At 43.6% G+C, this 18,413-nt stretch overlaps 1 protein-coding gene across 1 annotated transcript in view; it reads left to right on the top strand.

Annotated features, from left to right (window-relative positions):
- Positions 1-18,413, top strand: part of XYLT2 (xylosyltransferase 2) — a 135,938-nt gene that overhangs the window by 104,489 nt on the left and 13,036 nt on the right. Inside the window, exon 8 of the mRNA XM_069200079.1 lies at positions 8,616-8,878. Coding sequence (XP_069056180.1) covers positions 8,616-8,878 — 263 coding nt within the window. The remainder of the gene's footprint in view (positions 1-8,615; positions 8,879-18,413) is intronic.

Here is an 18,413-nt window from a genome sequence, read left to right as displayed (position 1 = left end):
TTGGTCAAGCAGTGCTTAAAACACTATTTCAAACTACTTCAACTCCTACAGACTAGCTACCGCTTATTATAGGAGAGGACTGCATTTCAGTCTATGCACAGGATGTATATCTTCACACCAGCCATTGTGACTAAATCTTTCTCCCAGTGCATTATGAGCCTATATGTTAGCCTTGGGTAAACTGAACATATTGTATCCTCCTTACTGAGCTACAGCCTTCCAAATGAAAAGAACACTTTGACAACCCTTGCCTGAGTGTGTGCCCAAAGAATTTCTTCAAAACCTTCTAAAGAGGATCAAAATATCAGTTACTTCTGTATCCCAGTCACCTGTGATAAGTCTATATAGAGCCATGGAAATGGCCTTATAAAAAAATAGTCCAACGTTTTGATGTGTTGGTTCTCACTTGTAATTACGTTCCGTGTAAAGCTATTTGACCCACGCCCCCCAATTTAAGTCTTGTCTGCATGCTAGAAAACTGCAATATATATGAATGAATGACTAGGGCAAATGTTGGCACTAAACTGATTGAGGTCACTCTGGTCTACACAAGTCTTACCAGAAGCTGAAGCCGGCAATTTGAATGGGTAGCCACATAAAACTTCTAAGGGGAATACTGATAATCTAGTATGAGGTATTTGATCAGGCTTTCCAGTCTCCTGAGCCTCTTGTAAATGTGAGAACTGCCAATATAATCTGCACACTTCTACACATCCGTACTGTAAACTGTATGCATGTCTAAATTTACTACCCCCACACCATGTGCTGTAATTTTTAAATCTTTTGCCAGGAGTTGATATTTAAGCACCCCATAAACTCTAAACTAAGATCACTAAACCTCTGTCTAAAACTGTGTTCTTGGTAGCCTTTTGTGAACCGAACAGAAGTACTGTTGTAGGAGGCTGGCCTGGTTTGTAGTGGGTACCCTAGGTACTTACACCTTATATATTTACCCATGGTTCTAATAATGTAGTGTATGTACATATATGTGTGTGTATTCATGTGTGTATGTATGTGTATATGTTGTTTCTGTGCTCGGCATGTTCGTGGGTCATTGCATGGCTCCTGGGTGGGTTGTTATACTAGATATCTATGAATCCCTGCTCTCTGAGGTGCACTAAAGGTAAAGAAGCCATCACATGCTGATGACATAGCTTTAAACATTCCTCATATTCTTGCTTCGAAGTAGATACAAATAAATAAAACCCAGTATGTGGCCTAGTCCCCTCTTAAAGAAAAAAGCTGTCATGTACTGACAAGCAGGCATAAGACCTATTTTAGAATGCAGGTTGTATCCGAGGTGTACTCTTAAAGGCTGGTTAAAGCTAAAGAAAACTAGACACTTATCTCTCCGTGCCTAAAAAAATAAAACTCTGCATTACTCTTTCTTCTAAAAGCTCTCACTTTGAAGTCAGCCGAAAGCAAAGTAAACACAGCTCTCTGGACACAACAAATAAGAAAAGATAAGAAACGAGATGTACAAGCCTGTTTACAGAAAGGGTGCTCTCGAAAGGATACTGTAAATAATGCTGTTGCATGGGAGGGAGGAAGTGAACCTGGAGACCCCTCAGCCAGCAAATTGGAAGCAAAAAAACGCGAGCTACAAACCACAAAGCCAATGGCATGCGACGGGCAGAATGCATTTCCAGGTCAGCTTTCTGAAACTCCAAGATGTCTTTCGCATATCAGACAGCTGCACTGTCTGGTAGGCTATGACCTAAAAAAGAACTCACTAAGTTGCCAAAAGAGTTTCCTGGAGGAATGTACATATTTGATAATAGAAAAAAAGTAAGAAGAGCCTCTCTCATCTCAAAAAGCCAACTTGAAGCAGAGGCATACATTTGAAGGATGAACAAAAACCTCTTAGTTCTAGTTCACCGTATTCTTAAGTAAGATGTCCACCCCCCACTTGCAGGGCCCTTTTCAGAACAACTTGCATTGCACGAAAATTCAAACTAATCTGCAAATGTAAGCTCTGAACATGACCAGGTTTCTTGTAAACATACAATTTGTGAGTTACAAGACTTCAGAAAATTCAGTTTTGCCTCATGTCTCAGCCTGGCCAAATTCTAAGACAGAAGTAGCCCCCCCCCCCCCCCCCCCCCGAGTTATCTCAAAGTCTCACCCTTCTTTACAGTGGGGTGGGTGCTGTTCAAGACTCACTCAGCTCCACTTAAGGAGGTCATCCTTTGATTCAGTAGGTTGTAAATAAGCCACAGGACCATCCAAGATTTTGATCCCTCATCCGCCCTGCCTAACTTAGACACACATATCCTTAGGAGACCCCTGTTGGAAATCGTTAGCAGGCCCCACTGCAGCAGCCGTCGTTGACTTGTTTTCTTTTTGTGTCTTTGAGTAATGTCTTTGGGGGTAGGGGGGCTGGGGGCTCTAGGTGCTTTATCCCAGGAACATCATCAATAACCCTTCTTAAAAAGTAATCATAATTTTGCACAGCCAGGTTTGTGATGGCCAGGGTGCTGAAGATAATTCTAGAATATAAAGTCGGGACGAAGGAATAAATGGCCACCTTTTAGATATCACAGCTTTTTACAACCCTTAATGAGTCAATCTCCCAAAAATAACTGACAATAGAACATATCAGAGGAGACTCCTTGTCAAACATCAAAATAAAATCCAGAGCAAGTTGACACATGGTTCTGCTCTAAACGCACCCCATTGGAAAAACTTGTCACGTGCTCTGCTACATACTCCTTAGATCTTGGAACACACGTTTTTGCCCCATAATTGAGCAGAACACAAGATTTATTAGCACCTTGTTCTTCATCATTTCGAGTATTAAATGATTGAATTACTTGGTTGCCCATCCTTATCTTCCCTAAAGAAGTACTATCCACTTTATGCAGATCAGCAGAATTTAAATGGGACACAGTGTGCTTAGCTCCCTCTACAACTGGTGGGGTTTGAGGAGACACACTTGCAATCCTCCCTGCCCCCAACAAAACAAATGAAGCACTTGGTGCAACATACAGAACTCCCAGGTGGCATGGGGAAGTCACAGCAGGCATGGGAGGATCAATTAAGATTGCCCCAACCCTCTCTTCCGCCATAGTATTGCAGGTATACAAACAAGTCTTAGTTGGGGGAAGAGGCGAGCCACTGCCTCTAAGCGTCTTTAGCATCACCTCACCAGGACTCTCCATGTCAAGACAGTGGAGAAAGAGCAATTTTTTCGTTTTGCATTTTGTGATTCTTCTGATCCTTTATATTTATGTTTCTTTGTAGCCCCCACCTGCCAAAGCGAAGAGGGCTTTGACGTGGATTCCCACTTTGAGCAGTTTGGTACAGGGACCAAATTCTGCATTTCTATGAAGTCAGGCTTAACCTTTAACCTCACACCAACCCTTGCTCCTGACTGAGACACTGAACTGTTCTCCTTCGCAAATTTCTTATCTCCTTTTTTGGACCCTTTTTTAAACATCTGGAAAATCTCAATCTTTTCAGTGTCTGATGGGAAATTCTGAATATGGTCTCTAAACAGCTAGTTTAAGTAGTGATCCTCATTACCATGTAAACAACTAGTTTTTGGTGGGACCACATTTTGCTTTGGTTGCCCGCTCTAACAAAGGAATCCTTTACCCCTCCTGACATTCACAAAGACCTTACATTATCGTTAGTATTATTCCCAATATGATTTAGATTGGAGCAGACTAGCTTATTTACATCCTGTACTTCCAATAGAATTGCTGACAACAATTCTAATACATGATCGGAACTGGACACAGATTTCTCTAATAGAGCAAAATGGAGAATTACATTTATTCATTTCAAATCAGATTCTGATGGAACACCCTGTCCTCCTCCATTGTTTGTATTCAACTGTGTGCTTGCAAATGAAAAGTGATTATGTTCTGATTTGGAGAGGGTCCCCCCTTTACCCTTGAAAGGGGTGATGAACTTTGATATAGATGGGTAAAGATGGATGTTGAGGGTGGGATGATGGCTTAATATTAGATTGACCCACATCATTCAGAATGTTCATGGGAGAACAACTTTTGGAAGTTCCTGGCCCTTTCCCACTAAAAGACCGTTAGTATTGGGCAGGGTTAACTCTGTGAAAACAGCCTCCTCATCATCAATTTTAAAACTATTACCACTTGCAAGGAAGGCTTCTGGATCTACTTGCGAGCCCCTCTCCTGACCGGATGTGGGTAACAACATGGGACAGCCTCCATTACCCTTGTCAGAGAGGAACCCCCTGAAGTCTGAACTGAAGGAACAGCCATCAACATTTCCTCCAAGGGCCCGAGATGCAGACTTAAGCCCTCGGAAATTCCAGTAACCAATGAAGACCCAAGGCACTCACTGGCCTCCTCCAGTCTGGCTTTAACCAGTTCTGGAAGTTCATTTGCATTTGCAGATTGAGAGGAGCAACTATGCTTCCAGTCATTCAAACTTGATTGAGCTGAAGGCAAAGAAGACACTTTAGCAACACAAAAGGATGATGGACGGAGTGCTGAACAATGCAAACACTCACCCCCAGTCACAGATCTGGGTTTAATCTATTGTTCTTTTTCTCACCATGCCACCCCAGTTTGGACCCAGCCATATGCAAATCAGTCTTGACCCTGTTCCTCCTGGCAACAGTCAAGCCCGAACTGCCTAGCCAGGTCCTCACTGGACTGGAAACAAGCATCCTGGGACCGGTTTCAGGGTTTCACCTTTTATCAGCCAGGCTAGCTTGAATCCAGTGGCACAGTGAGCACGGGACCCACGTCTGGGTGATACCCTGAAACTGGTCCCAGGATGCTTGTTTCTGGTCCAGGGAAGACCTGGCCTGGCAGTTCGGGCTGGACTGTTCCCATAGGGAACAGGGTCAAGACTGATTTGCATATGGCTGGGTCTGAGCTGGAAAGGCATGGCAAGCAAACAAACTGATGGATTAAACCCAGATCTGTGACTGGGAGTGAATGTTTGATTTGTTCTGCATTCTTTCCATCTTTGGATGTTTTTGCATTTGGCAAAGAAGACACAGCCAAAGTTGAAAGCTCTGGAAGAGAGGAGCCGAAGGCTTCATTGGGCAAAATGTTGTCTGTTTCAGAAGAAAACTGAAATATAATAATGAGATTTATAAAACTGCTGCTGATACACTTTATTGCTGCTGGTAGATCTTTTTGTTTTTTTAGTTGAAGTGGAATGAATTACGCGTCCACAACGCAATTTCCTCAGTGTCATTATTGCTGGGTGGGGTGTGGGTGGCTTTTTTGAAATGTTAGTGGTCTGTTTGATCACTAAGTAGAATTGTCATAGCATTGTTGGAACGACAGAGTGGAGGAGTGGGGCAGTGAATTGAGGAACAGAGTTACTGCTCTCCCTTGGGTACAAGCTGCACCAGCCTAATGAGTCACATCTGCAAACAGGAGGGCCGCAGGTGCCTAGGGCCCTCTCACTGAGCCACACTACCTGCAGAACTGCAAAGCCATTTCACCACGCTACCCACCCCTGACTCCTGCTGCCACTGGAGAGGGCAATACAAGCACTGTGTACCTGAGCCTAGAGCTTCAGGGCGAGTGCTCTGTGTGCACAAAGACGGACCTTTGCTGGCACTTCACCTCCCCTCCCCAGTATCCAATACCTTTATCAGCAGCACTGCCGCACCACGTCGGCAACGCAGGCTCCAGCAAACACACTCTAGCACTGCAAAGCTCTGGATCCTGGCATGGGCTCCAATCCCGTATGCGGCTCTACTCGCGAGGGTGTGAAGGTGTAGGAGTGCATGCGCTTTCCAGGTCTCACAGTGGCCATACCAGTGCAACACGTGTCAGGCACTGAAGCCCAATAAACGGCTTGGGCTCAGCCCGGTGGGTATTCGCAGAGCAAGCTGCAGCCTTGCAGTCTCCTTGCTTGCTTCTCACTTGCTTCGACCTCACTTCGAGCTAATAATATCAGTGTTTATAATAGTGACCACACCAGGACATGGTATATTTGTGGTCATCATATGGAAGATTACAAGCATTGATCACCTCAGTTCATCAGGCCGGGTTGGCAGCCGTAATGTAAAAAAAAAAAAAAAAAAAAAAATGTTGTCAATGTGGAATGTCTTAAGTCGTTAATACATAACAACCATAGCTGCAGTGCTCTTGGTACCAACTCCAAGATAATAATAAGTCTCCCAAAAGTTGCATGATTGGTCTGCCAAATATCTACTTTAGATATATTTTAGAAATTCAGCTACTTTACTCCAAATATCACCTAATGAGTTCTGAAAATACATACTTTTTTGTGTCAAAAAATCATTTGAGACAAAATATATATTTCTCCTCTCCTCTATACTTCATAAGAAATCCTTGTTAAAAGGAGAGGCAGCACAACAGTAGGACACAGATCTTAAAATCTGTTTAGTTTTCATTTACACGCGCACACACAACAACACATCCCACCACCACTTCTGATTTAGTAGAGAGGGCTGCACATAGGAGAGCTACTTCTAGGTAGCTGGAGAGCTACCAGTAGTTCATGAGCCACTCGTTGGAGAAGCGTGTTGTAGTGCATGCCAGTCAGATACTTCAAAGAAGAATCTGCGACCTGTTTTAGGTGTACTGCATGTGTGCATGATCAGTGATGCAATGACCTTGCACAAGTTTTAATTATTGATTGCAAGATTATATATATTTTGTTTTATTATGAGTGTGCTTCATTTAGTTTACAATACCGATTGTTCTCAATACAAGGAATTAAAACTACTGACTGCTATATGCTGTGGAGGGAACCAGAACGGAGTTGTAGTCAATTTTCTTAAACTGCACAACAAGGGGTAGGGCGCCAGCTCTGAAGTGAAGACCTTAGGTGATATTGAAGCACAGTTTGTGCAGATTCCCAAAAATAGTACTTCCGAAAATGAAGGGGAACACACGCAACAACATACTCAACTTGTTAAAAGCGTTTCTCGGGATTATGTTATGACTGTACCAAAAGTCCAAAAGCCCACATCTCCGACAATAAGACCACCTGGTTACAAATACTATCTTATTAACTAAAAAAAATGTACTCGCCATATCGTTGCCTTCAGACTTGATTTGGTAATTCCAATAAAGGAAGACCTACATCCGAAGAGCAACCAACCCCATGCAATCGACCCTAGCAACGTAGTGCCAAAAGCACCTCATCTGTTTAGCTTGACAATGGATAACTTTCAGGAACTGAACAATTTATCGTACCAATAAAAACTACATTTGTATTTAAGGAAACAATATGGTCATATACTGTTCTAAGAAAAAAAAAGCCAAAGAACACACTGAAAGATCAGTGCCTCAATAAGTATCCACCTTGTACAGTCATCGTAGCACACCCATGAAGAGGTTGCTCAGGATGACATTGATGCCAATGTTGGTGCAACATGACCACTTTTTAGTCTTGCCTACATATATTTGTTTTATATTTCTTTTGTTGAAAACGTATTGTGGACAATAAAGATATTTAAATTGGTCTTTGGGACAGACTGTCTTAATATTGGTTAGTACTCTTGTTACTCTTATTAGTTTGCTTCTTATATGATGGCTTTCCTTCCTTTTCTGTCTTGTCTGCTGGTGCAAATCTTCATTATCATTATTTTGATTTTCTGACATTACTTGTATTTTTTTACTGCTCACTTACAGGGGACTACTTTTTTCTTTTTCTTGCAACCCTCTATGCGATTGCTAGTGCTTAGTTGCTCTCTCCCTCGCTTGCAGCTTCACACCCCCACACTCATCTGTTGTTTTCCCTTCTCATCTAGTTGGTCTCCTGAAAGCTGCACAGCATTGACAAAAAACACTGACCAAGGCAGAATCTCTTTATTATCCTGTGGAGGAAAAAGTAGTTTAGGATTGACTATAAAACTGACTAGCCATTTGAGGTTTACAAATTATATCTGGTGTGCCTATCGCCACCTGACAAGATAGTAATATAGCGCTGTTATTTTAGACCGCACTTGTGCATTGGGTAAAGCCTGTGATGGTAATACTTGCCTCCCATATTAAATAAAAATGGTCCATCTCAACTGTATCATCAAATCTACATATATTTTTTTTAAAAGTATGTTTGCCATAAAAATGATGTAGAGAGGGAAAGGATTGCAATAGACATCAAATTGCCCCTCCGATATCAGCCCTTTTGGTTTCACACGTTCTTGTGCCCCCACCAGAAAGATGCTTGAATATGTGGACTGTTAGTAGATATTCTGGAACTCGAAGCAAAGTGTTGCACCCTGCCTAGAGGTTGTCTCCCTGAGTCACATCTTTTTTAACCTAGTGTGTGGTAGGTCAGGAATCTTAGTTGCTCGCTGTGGGTCTTGTAATTTTAGCTGCACCTCTTACTGGGCCATTGAATATTTACTGCTGCTTCCCTGCTTTAACATGTTGTTTTACCAAAGTTGATTTCTTTCTTTGTCATTAACTAACCTCTTGGCTGTCATCCCTTCACATAAATCGTCTGGCTCTCCCTTCCTCTTTCTGTCCTCATCTCTCCTGCCTGTCTAATAGCTTCACAGAATCATTTTCTTTTTTTCCTTCACACTTTTATTCTGCATATTTGTGGCATATACTGTCTTAACAGTCAGTCTAAATGTCTAGAATAACCTATTGCTCTGTTCTTTTTGTTTATTTCTTACTCTCTTCCAGCAACTGTCCCGTCCTACCTTCTTTGCTCGGAAGTTTGAATCTATGGTGAACCAGGAGATTCTGGATATCCTGGATTCTCACCTATACGGGAAACACCCACCAGGCACGCCTGCCCTGAAAGCATACTGGGAGAGCGTTTACGACCACATAGATGGCCGCGATGGCTTAACAGATGTCACCCTGACTATGTATTCATCCTTTTCTAGATTGGGTCTGCGCAAAGTGACCGCTCTGCAGGGAGCACAGGCTGAAAAACAATGCAGGTAAGCCATAGGTCATAGCCTAGTGAGGTAATGTTTTCAGGGAACAGTACTGACTGCATTACCCCGCAACAACAACACACTAGATTGGAGGTTTTAGGGTGAGAAGAACCATATTCCATGTGCATTTTAAGAAAACATGACTGCCTGAGAAGGTAGGAGAACAAAGAATGTTTAAGGAGTGCTGAAAATCCTGTTAGTAATATGCACACTGATTCACTACACTCTTCAAACTGAAATGTCACTAGATGCTATGAGGAAGAAAGTCCTCTGCATGGCTTAAAAAGACTGTGCTGCCTTGCTTGTTTTTATGGAATAGCCCTGTGTAGGAAAGTACCATCTTGCCTGGCATGTTACCCCCATTTTCACTGTGTGTATGTTTGTTTTTGCCCTTGTGTCAATGGAATCCTGCTGGCAGGACCCCAGTGCTCATAATTTATGCCCTGTATGTGTTCCCTGTGTGGTGCCTAACTGTATCACTGAGGCTCTGCTAACCAGAACCTCGGTGTTTATGCTCTCTCTGCTTTCTAAAATTGTCACTGCAGGCTAGTGACTAATCTTACCAATTCTCATTGGCACACTGGTACACCTATAAAATAATTCCCTTGTATAGGGTACCTAGGTACCCAGGGTATTGGGGTTCCAGGAGATCCCTATGGGCTGCAGTATTTCTTTTGCCACCCATAGGGAGCCCCAATGCAATTCTTACACAGGCCTGCCACTGCAGCCTGAGTGAAATAACGTCTGCGTTATTTCACAGCCATTTTTCACTGCACATAAGTAACTTATAAGTCACCTATATGTCTAACCCTCACTTGGTGAAGGTTAGGTGCCAAGTTACCTAGTGTGTGGGCACCCTGGCACTAGCCAAGGTGCCCCCACATTGTTCAGGGCAAATTCCCCGAACTTTGTGAGTGCGGGGACACCATTACACGTGTGCACTATACATAGGTCACTACCTATGTATAGCGTCACAATGGTAACTCCGAACATGTTCATGTAACATGTCTAAGTTCATGGAATTGTCACCCCAATACCATTCTGGTATTGGGGAGACAATTCCATGATCCCCCGGGTCTCTAGCACAGAACCCGGGTGCTGCCAAACTGCCTTTCCAGGGTTTCCACTGCAGCTGCTGCTGCCAACCCCTCAGACAGGATTCTACCCTCCTGGGGTCTGGGCAGCCCCGGCCCAGGAAGGCAGAACAAAGGATTTCCTCTGAGAGGGTGTTACACCCTCTCCCTTTGGAAATAGGTGTGAAGGGCTGGGGAGGAGTAGCCTCCCCCAGCCTCTGGAAATGATATGATGGGCACAGATGGTGCCCATCTCTGCATAAGCCAGTCTACACCGTTTCAGGGATCCCCCAGCCCTGCTCTGGCGCAAAACTGGACAAAGGAAAAGGGAGTGACCACTCCCCTGACCAGTACCTCCCAGCGGAGGTGCCCAGAGCTTGTCCAGTGTGTCCCAGACCTCTGCCATCTTGGATTCAGAGGTGCTGGGGGCACACTGGACTGCTCTGAGTGGCCAGTGCCAGCAGGTGACGTCAGAGACCCCCTCTGATAGGCTCTTACCTTTCTTGGTAGCCAAACCTCCTTTTCTGGCTATTTAGGGTCTCTCCTCTGGGGTATTCTTCATTTAACAAATGCAAGAGCTCACCAGAGTTCCTCTGCACTTCCCTCTTCGACTTCTGCCAAGTATTGACCACTGACTGCTCCAGGATGCCTGCAAAACCGCAACAAAGTAGCAAGACGACTACCAGCACAATTGTAGCGCCTCATCCTGCCGGCTTTCTCGACTGTTTCCTGGTGGTGCCTGCTCTGAGGGCTGTCCGCCTTCACCCTGCACTGAAAGCCAAGAAGAAATCTCCTGTGGGTCGACGGAATCTTCCCCCTGCTAACGCAGGCACCAAAAGACTGCATCTCTGGTCCTCTGGGTCCCCTCTCATTCTGACAAGCGTGGTCCCTGGAACATAGGAGCTAGATCCAAGTGACCCCCACAGTCCAGTGATCCTTCAGTCCAAGTTTGGTGGATGTAAGACCTTGTCTCCACACGCCAGACTGAAAACCTGTGTACTGCGTGATTTGCAGCTACTCCGGCTTCTGTGCACTTCTCCAAGGATTCATTTGTGCACAGCCTAGCCTGGGTCCCCAGCACTCCGTCCTGCAGTGCTCAACCCTCTGAGTTGGACTCCGACGTCGTGGGACCTTCTTTTTGTGACTCCGGTTACACCAATCTTCTAAATGCCTGCTCCAGTACTTCTGCGGGTGCTGCCTGCTTCTGTGGGGGCTCTCTGAGTTGCTGAGCGCCCCCTCTGTCTCCTCCTCCAAGGGGGCGACATCCTGGTCCTACCTGGTGCCCAGCAGCACCCAAAAACCTCTAGCAAGGCTTGTTTGCGGTATTTCTGCGTGGAAACACTTCTGCAACATCCAGCACGCCGTGGGACATCTTCCATCCAAAGGAGAAGTTCCTAGCCCTTTTCGTTGCAGAATCTTTGGCTTCTTCCACCCGGAGGCAGCCCTTTTGCACCTTCATCCGGGGTTTCCTGGGCTCCTGCCCCCCTGGACACTATTGCGACTCTTGGACTTGGTCCCCTTGCCTTGCAGGTCCTCACGTCCAGGAATCCGTCTGCAGTGTTTTGGTGGTGCTTGTGGTTCTTGCAGAATCCCCCTATCACGACTATTGTGTCTTTCTGGGGTAGTAGGGTAACTTTTCTCCTACTTTTCAGGGACTTGGGGTGGGGTACCTTGGACACCCTGACTGTTTTCTTTCAGTCCCAGGACCCTCCATAAGCTCCCATAGGTCTGGGATCCATTCATGATTCACATTCCACTTTTGGAGTATATGGTTTGTGTTGCCCCTAGACCTATGTTCACCTATTGTGATTCTACATTGTTTGCACTACTTTTCTTACTGTTAATTACCTGTTTGGGGTTTGTGTACATATAACTTGTGTATATTACTTACCTTCTAAGTGAGGGTATTCTCTGAGATACTTTTTGCATATTGTCATAAAAATAAAGTACCTTTATTTTTAGTAACTCTGAGTATTGTGTTTTCTTATGCTATTGTGCTATATGATATAAGTGGTATAGTAGGAGCTTTGCATGTCTCCTAGTTCAGCCTAAGCTGCTTTGCCATAGCTACCTTCTATCAGCCTAAGCTGATAGAAACACCTCTATTCTACTAATAAGGGATAACTGGACCTAGCACAGAGTGTAAGTATCACAATGTACCCACTATAAGCCAGGCCAGCCTCCTACACCCTGTGTTTTTTCTCTAGTGATCTCTACAAATATGCAAGTCTGCTAGAGTGCTTCATCTTTTACTTTACTGTTCATTATTAGAAGTGAGCCTGATGATGGGGGATTCCAAAGTGGACCCCTGTTATAATTGAATGTCTGCTGGGGACTCACTGATATGGAGGGCAGCACATGGATTCCATGGTGTCCTCCCCATTTAGGGAAACTTCCTGTTGGCTTTCCCAGTGAAAGGTATGTTTAGTCCCATAGCTGGGGCCCCTGGTGTTCCTAATTTTTGGTACATGCAGAAGAACCCCTGTGTGATGTGGAAGTGCATTTTTCAGTTCTTCTGAGTGCAGGGTGGTGTACATTTGAGAATGTTGTCTGTGGTTTCACAAGAGGCATATCTTGCTACATTTATCTTTGTCCATTGTAAGGCATAGCACATGGCCTGATTCTCTTCTTGGATTAGTACCTTAATCTAGTCTAACCTGTTTGGTGAGCAAAACCTCTATTTTGCCTTGGTGAAACAGATCTCTCCCTGGATTGCTTAGGTGACCTGTTCTTGTTCTAGTTAGAGATGCACAATATCTCCGTATCTTTATTCAAACTGGTCTAACACGTGACATCTTGCTCTAAAATGTTGGCGAGAACAGGACTGAAAAGGAAGATGCATTGTTCCGTTTTCAGTATTGGAGAAAGTGTGAGTTTTGAGCAGGGAGCCCTTTGGCCCTCTTTTGCCTCTTTGACCACCAGCGACAAATAAATGTTTCAACCAGTGTCTTGTACATCATTAGAACTTGCAAGGAACTGTACAAACGTATAGAGAGCAGCTGTGTTTTCCAGTAGAGTGTTGTTACAGTCATGCTTCTAGACGTGGCCCACATCTGCTTTCCTGTTACTGTGATCTATGGAGAGAAGGGGGGCTTACCTGACTGCATGAGGAGCTAAGAGACTAGTCACCTTGATCCAAGGAAGATCTTCACAAGGCCCAGCTAACTGGAGAATCTTCTTGAAAGACACATCAATGGACTGAGGCCATACAGTAGCTTTACTGGCCAGGAGACCTGAATGGTAGCAAAATAAAGACCAGCATCATCTTAGTCATGGAGCTGCGTGATAATTTGTCTTTGTCAAATTGGAGAGCTTGCTTCTTCTCTGACCCACCCTTAACCCTTAGCTTTGCCGTGCTGCTCCATCCCCAATCCTAGAAGGGCATGGATTTCTCTACCTTCACTTCTCTGGTGCAGTGTCTGATTCTGTTGGTTGAAGTAAGTGCTCCTGATGGCGAAACCACATGAGCCATCGCTCTATCCCTTGCGGTCTGGGTGTATGTTTTGCTTCACTAATTACCGAGCTGAAACACTCATGCCCTGACAAAAATCTTAATAGTCCAAAGAAGACATCTATTATTTCACTTCATAAGGTTTGTAAAAGGAGATCCGCATGCTGAAAGCACACATTAACAAATGCTCACAGCAATGAAATGAAAACATGTATAAATGATTCTCCACTGCAATATACACAGCAAATATATTTATCTATATTATAATGCAAAGCAAATAATGAATTAAAAAATATTCATCACTACGAGGTAAGGGCACAACTGCTTCATCTCCCTCCTATTCAGCATCAGATCGCCAGATCCCAGAATCGATTGAGGAGAGAGAGATCAATTATCCTTTCGAGAAGGATGACACACCCCAGCGTCCTTGGCATGCCAGAGAGCTGAAAATACTCTGTCCCTGGTCCATGTGGTCTCTGCCTCTTATACTTTGAACAAACAAGAGAGGAAAATTCTAGAACCTCCCTCTCACTGCAGAAGTTTCTTTATTCAAGAAATGCTGAATGCTTTGGGCCGGTTTTGAAAATAACACGTTTGGACTTGGCCACAATCCCAAGGTGCCAATTCAGAACAAGACCGTTCCCAGCCGTCTTAGTACATTCTTATCAGTCTAAGCCCCTGGTGGGAAAGGACACGAAAAATGAAAACATGACAACGTGGAAAACTACTTGCAGCTTTTAACCTGGTGGTTAAAACATAAATATCATAACACTCAGTCCTTTTGACCAATGACTCATATACCATATAGTCCTAAAATCAATATTTTTTATTTATTTTTTTCTTCTTTAAAACGTTACAAGCAAATTAGGCATGCATTGTACACAGCAACATAATGAAATAATAAGCAATCACTGTAAAACAATGGAAGTGGGATTAACTTATTGATATTATAAACCGATAAACCAGGCACCTCTACAGTAAAAAGGCTGAAGCTTATATATTCCGATTGGGATGATAACTGTCTCTAGGATAACGAGTTGGTATAGAGTTAGATGGAAACATCATGAGTCCTACTCATGTAAAGGTACAGGTCCACCTGTAATGTTTGCTGGAATGTAAGTAAAAGTGAGGTTCCCATACGAGAATAGTCAGCCATCTGGCAACTTAAACATGCTTAATATGACTGGCAGCAGTTATCAGGTGATAACGATCCATGTTGCTGGTTCCATTAAAATTGCAATCAAACAGGTTGATAGAACATCCATGGTACTCTGCATTATTCACAGGTAGAACATTGATCTGTGGAGCACGACTTGCACCACATGGATCCATAGGTATTGCTCTACAAAGTCAGCAGGGGTATTGTGCAACGTAATTGATCAATCAGGTTCGGGTTGGGGGTGCTGTCTCACCCGACCGCACACGGCACACTCCTGATCAGAGGCAAGTCGTCGTATGATCTGTAAAAGAAACAAGTATGATCTTTCTTTCAAATAACATTTGTCACCTGAAATGTGCTTCCCTTTTCCTTTCCCTGTTTTATGATCAGCAGAACATTATTAGGGCCCTTCTCTATAATTTCTGCAGGTTTTGGAGGGCCATTTGTGGATTCCACCCACACCTTAGCACCAGGGTTTTTGCCAATTGAACCAAAAACCTCCTTTTCCTTGTACTGTCAGAAGGGCTGGGGCAGTCCCCTTCCTCACCAATCCACCATACAGTGGACTTATGACAGGTTGGGCAATTTTGTCTCTGTAAGGAGCTGAAGCGCTAGGTTTTATTTCCCAGTACACAATGGTGTTGGTGGACACGTGGTTGTATCTGAGTTAACATTTTCATCAGGGCTGTTTTAGCATTTTGTAATGGTCTTTTATTCAGAATCTGGAGGGCTTCATTTAAATGCTCTCTCTAGTTTTTAAAAGTCCCATCAGATAATTTGTTAGTCCAGAACCCCAGAGACACTCCTAATTTTCTCTGCGTTTGCCACCTGCTCCAATCTAGACATTGTCCCTGGATAGTTGGATGCAACACAGTGTATCCTTCCTACACTGTCCATAAGTCTAAAGCCTGTTGAATTATTTCCTTTGCCAAATCAAAAGCACACTGCTGCTCTTCACCCCATTCAAACTCATGTTTTTTCTTGTCACTTTGTACCAAAGGGTCAAGATTTTACTCAGATGAGGGTCATGCTATCTCCAAAATCAAACAATCCCATAAATCATTGTGCCTCTTGCTTAGTGCGAGCAGTGGTAAACTCCAAAATCTTTTGTTTTACCTGTAGGAACATCTCTTTATGTCCTGGCCACATTTTGCTCTGCAAAAGCGCCTTGAATATATCGGTAACATCCCTAGCTTCTTGCTGGGTGTAATCTTTTAAAGAAAGCATTTAAACTCCTGCCAATTTCTGTGGGCTACTCTGAATTTTTGTCTAAATATTGGCTGCGCACGAAGTACATTCTGCTCATGTAGCTCACACTGGCCCCCACCTTTTTGAACCTCATTACTGGAATGTGAAAAATCAGATTTCCCTGCAACAGCTTGGTAGATATCAGCCATATCTTGTAATAACTTATGCTGACAAGACCGTATAATTACAGTATTTTTTTTGTATCAAGCTGTGTCTTTAGTTCCTTATTTTCATATTCTAACTGCTTACCTCTCTCATGCATTTTTCTGTAAGAAGACAAAAGTATCCAAACCCTCTTGTCCAGAACAAAAGGGTCATTAATCCGTTCAAAAAGCATATTTTTTAAACAGAAGTACAGTTATATCCAAGCACCCATCCCAAAATTTAGAAAGTCCTGATAAACAAGAAAATTCCAGTTAGTGACAGAAATTGGTGTGAAACCAATGCTGGATCCCGGAAAGCTAAACATTTCTGAAAAGTAGACAAAATTCTGAATTCAGCAATGGGTAATTTGTGTAGACCCTACAAGGGTTTCCTACAGAAAATAACAGCTGAAATGAAAAAATATTGAAATTGAGGTGAAAAAAACAGCCTTTGTTTCTCCACGTTTTACTCTGTAACTTTTTCCTGCAATGTCAGATTTTTTAAAGCAATATACCGTTACGTCTGCAGGACTCTTCTGGTTAAGGGGATATATAAGGCTTGTAGGTTCATCAAGAACCCTAGGTACCCAGAGCAAATAAATAGCTGTACCTTGCAGTGGGTTTTCATTCTATACCAGGTATACAGCAATTCATTTGCTGAAATATAATATAAATATAAAAAATGGGCACAAGATAAGGTGTTGAGAAGCAGTGGTTATTTGTACATCTCTGAATTCCGGGGTGCCCATTCTAGCATGTGAATTACAGGCCATTTCTCAAATAGACGTCTTTTTTACACACTGTTTTACATTTGGAAGGAAAAAATGTAAAGAAAGACAAGGGGCAATAACAGTTGTTTTGCTATTCTGTGTTCCCCCAAGTCTCCTGATAAAAATGGTACCTCACTTGCGTGGGTAGGCCTAATGCTCGTGACAGGAAACACAACATGGTCACATAACATTTTTACATTGAAATCTGACGTGTTTTTTTGCAAAGTGCCTAGCTTTAGATTTTGGCCTCTAGCTCAGCTGGCACCTAGGGAAACCTACCAAACCTACGTATTTTTGAAAACTAGACACCTGACAGAAAGTTCTGGAATCTGAGAGGAGCCACAAATGTCCTTCCACCCAGCGTTCCCCCAAGTCTCCCGATATAAATGGTACCTCACTTGTGTGGGTAGGCCTAGCGCCTGCGACAGAAAATGCCCCAAAACACAACATTGACACATCACATTTTCCCAAAGAAAACAGAGCTGTTTTTTGCAAAGTGGATTTTGGCCTCTAGCTCAGCCGGCACCAAGGGGAACCTACCAAACCTATGCATTTTTTTAAAACTAGACACCTAGGGGAATCCAAGGTGGGGTGACTTGTGGGGCTCTCACCAGGTTCTGTTACCCAGACTCCTTTGCAAACCGCAAAATTTGGCAAAAACACTTTTTCCTCTCATTTCGGTGACAGAAAGTTCTGGAATCTGAGAGGAGCCACAAATTTCCTTCCACCCAGCGTTTCTCTGAGTCTCCCAATTAAAAAATAGTACCTCACTTGTGTGGGTAGGCCTAGGGCTTACGTCAGGAAATGCCCCAAAACACTATCTGGACACATCAAAATTATCAGATACATACCTACGTGCTTTTGCGGGGGCCACCTGCGTTTTTGGTCCTGGGCTCAGCAGCCATCTAGGGAAACCTACCAAACCCAGACATTTCTGAAAACTATACACCCGAGGGAGTCCAGGGAGGTGTCCCCCAATGTTTTCTTACCCAGAATACTCAGCAAACCTCACATTTGTGTGTGGGATCACTGCACCGGGACACATTTCCTACCACCCAGCGTTCCCCTACGTCTCCCTGTAAAAATGATACCTCACTTGTGTAGGTGGGCCAAGTGCTTGTGACAGGGAAGAGCCAAAAACATGTTGAAATTGAGGGGGAACCAAAGCAGGTCCAAAAGGGCAGTTTGAAAAAAAAAAAAAACATTTTAGGCTGACAAGTGCAGCAGAATTTTTATTGCTATAGATGAGACAATGTTGGGTGGTAGGAATTGTGTGGATTCCTGCAGATTCCGGAAGGTCTCATGAGAATGTGGGAAAAATGTGTGATTTACAGCAACGTTGGAGGTTTGCAGGGCATTGCAGGTAGGAAAAGGGTGCAGGGTGCATGTGAAGCACACCACCCTGGAATCAAGCAGATATTTAGTTTTGAGATGTCTAGGTTTTGTGGATTTTTCTACATGGCAGTGTCCCAAAGTCAAAAAAGTGCAGCCCTCACCATTCCAAGTGGGACGATTTTGAGAGTTAACATGCTCTCATGGCCCAAATGTAAAACCAAAACCCAAAATAATCAAATGTCCTCTTGCTTGCCATAGGATAAGATGTTTTAGTGTGCGGGGGAGAGCTGAAAGGCTGTTACCCCCTTCAGTTTGGGTGGGGGCATAACCAGGCCCATACGGGTAGCCACCACCCCACT

The sequence above is a fragment of the Pleurodeles waltl genome, chromosome 7 (assembly GCF_031143425.1).
Source record: "Pleurodeles waltl isolate 20211129_DDA chromosome 7, aPleWal1.hap1.20221129, whole genome shotgun sequence".
Taxonomy (NCBI): Eukaryota; Metazoa; Chordata; class Amphibia; order Caudata; family Salamandridae; genus Pleurodeles; species Pleurodeles waltl.
The sequence above is the reverse complement of the archived record's forward strand: the minus strand, read 5'-3'. Positions and strand labels throughout refer to the sequence as shown.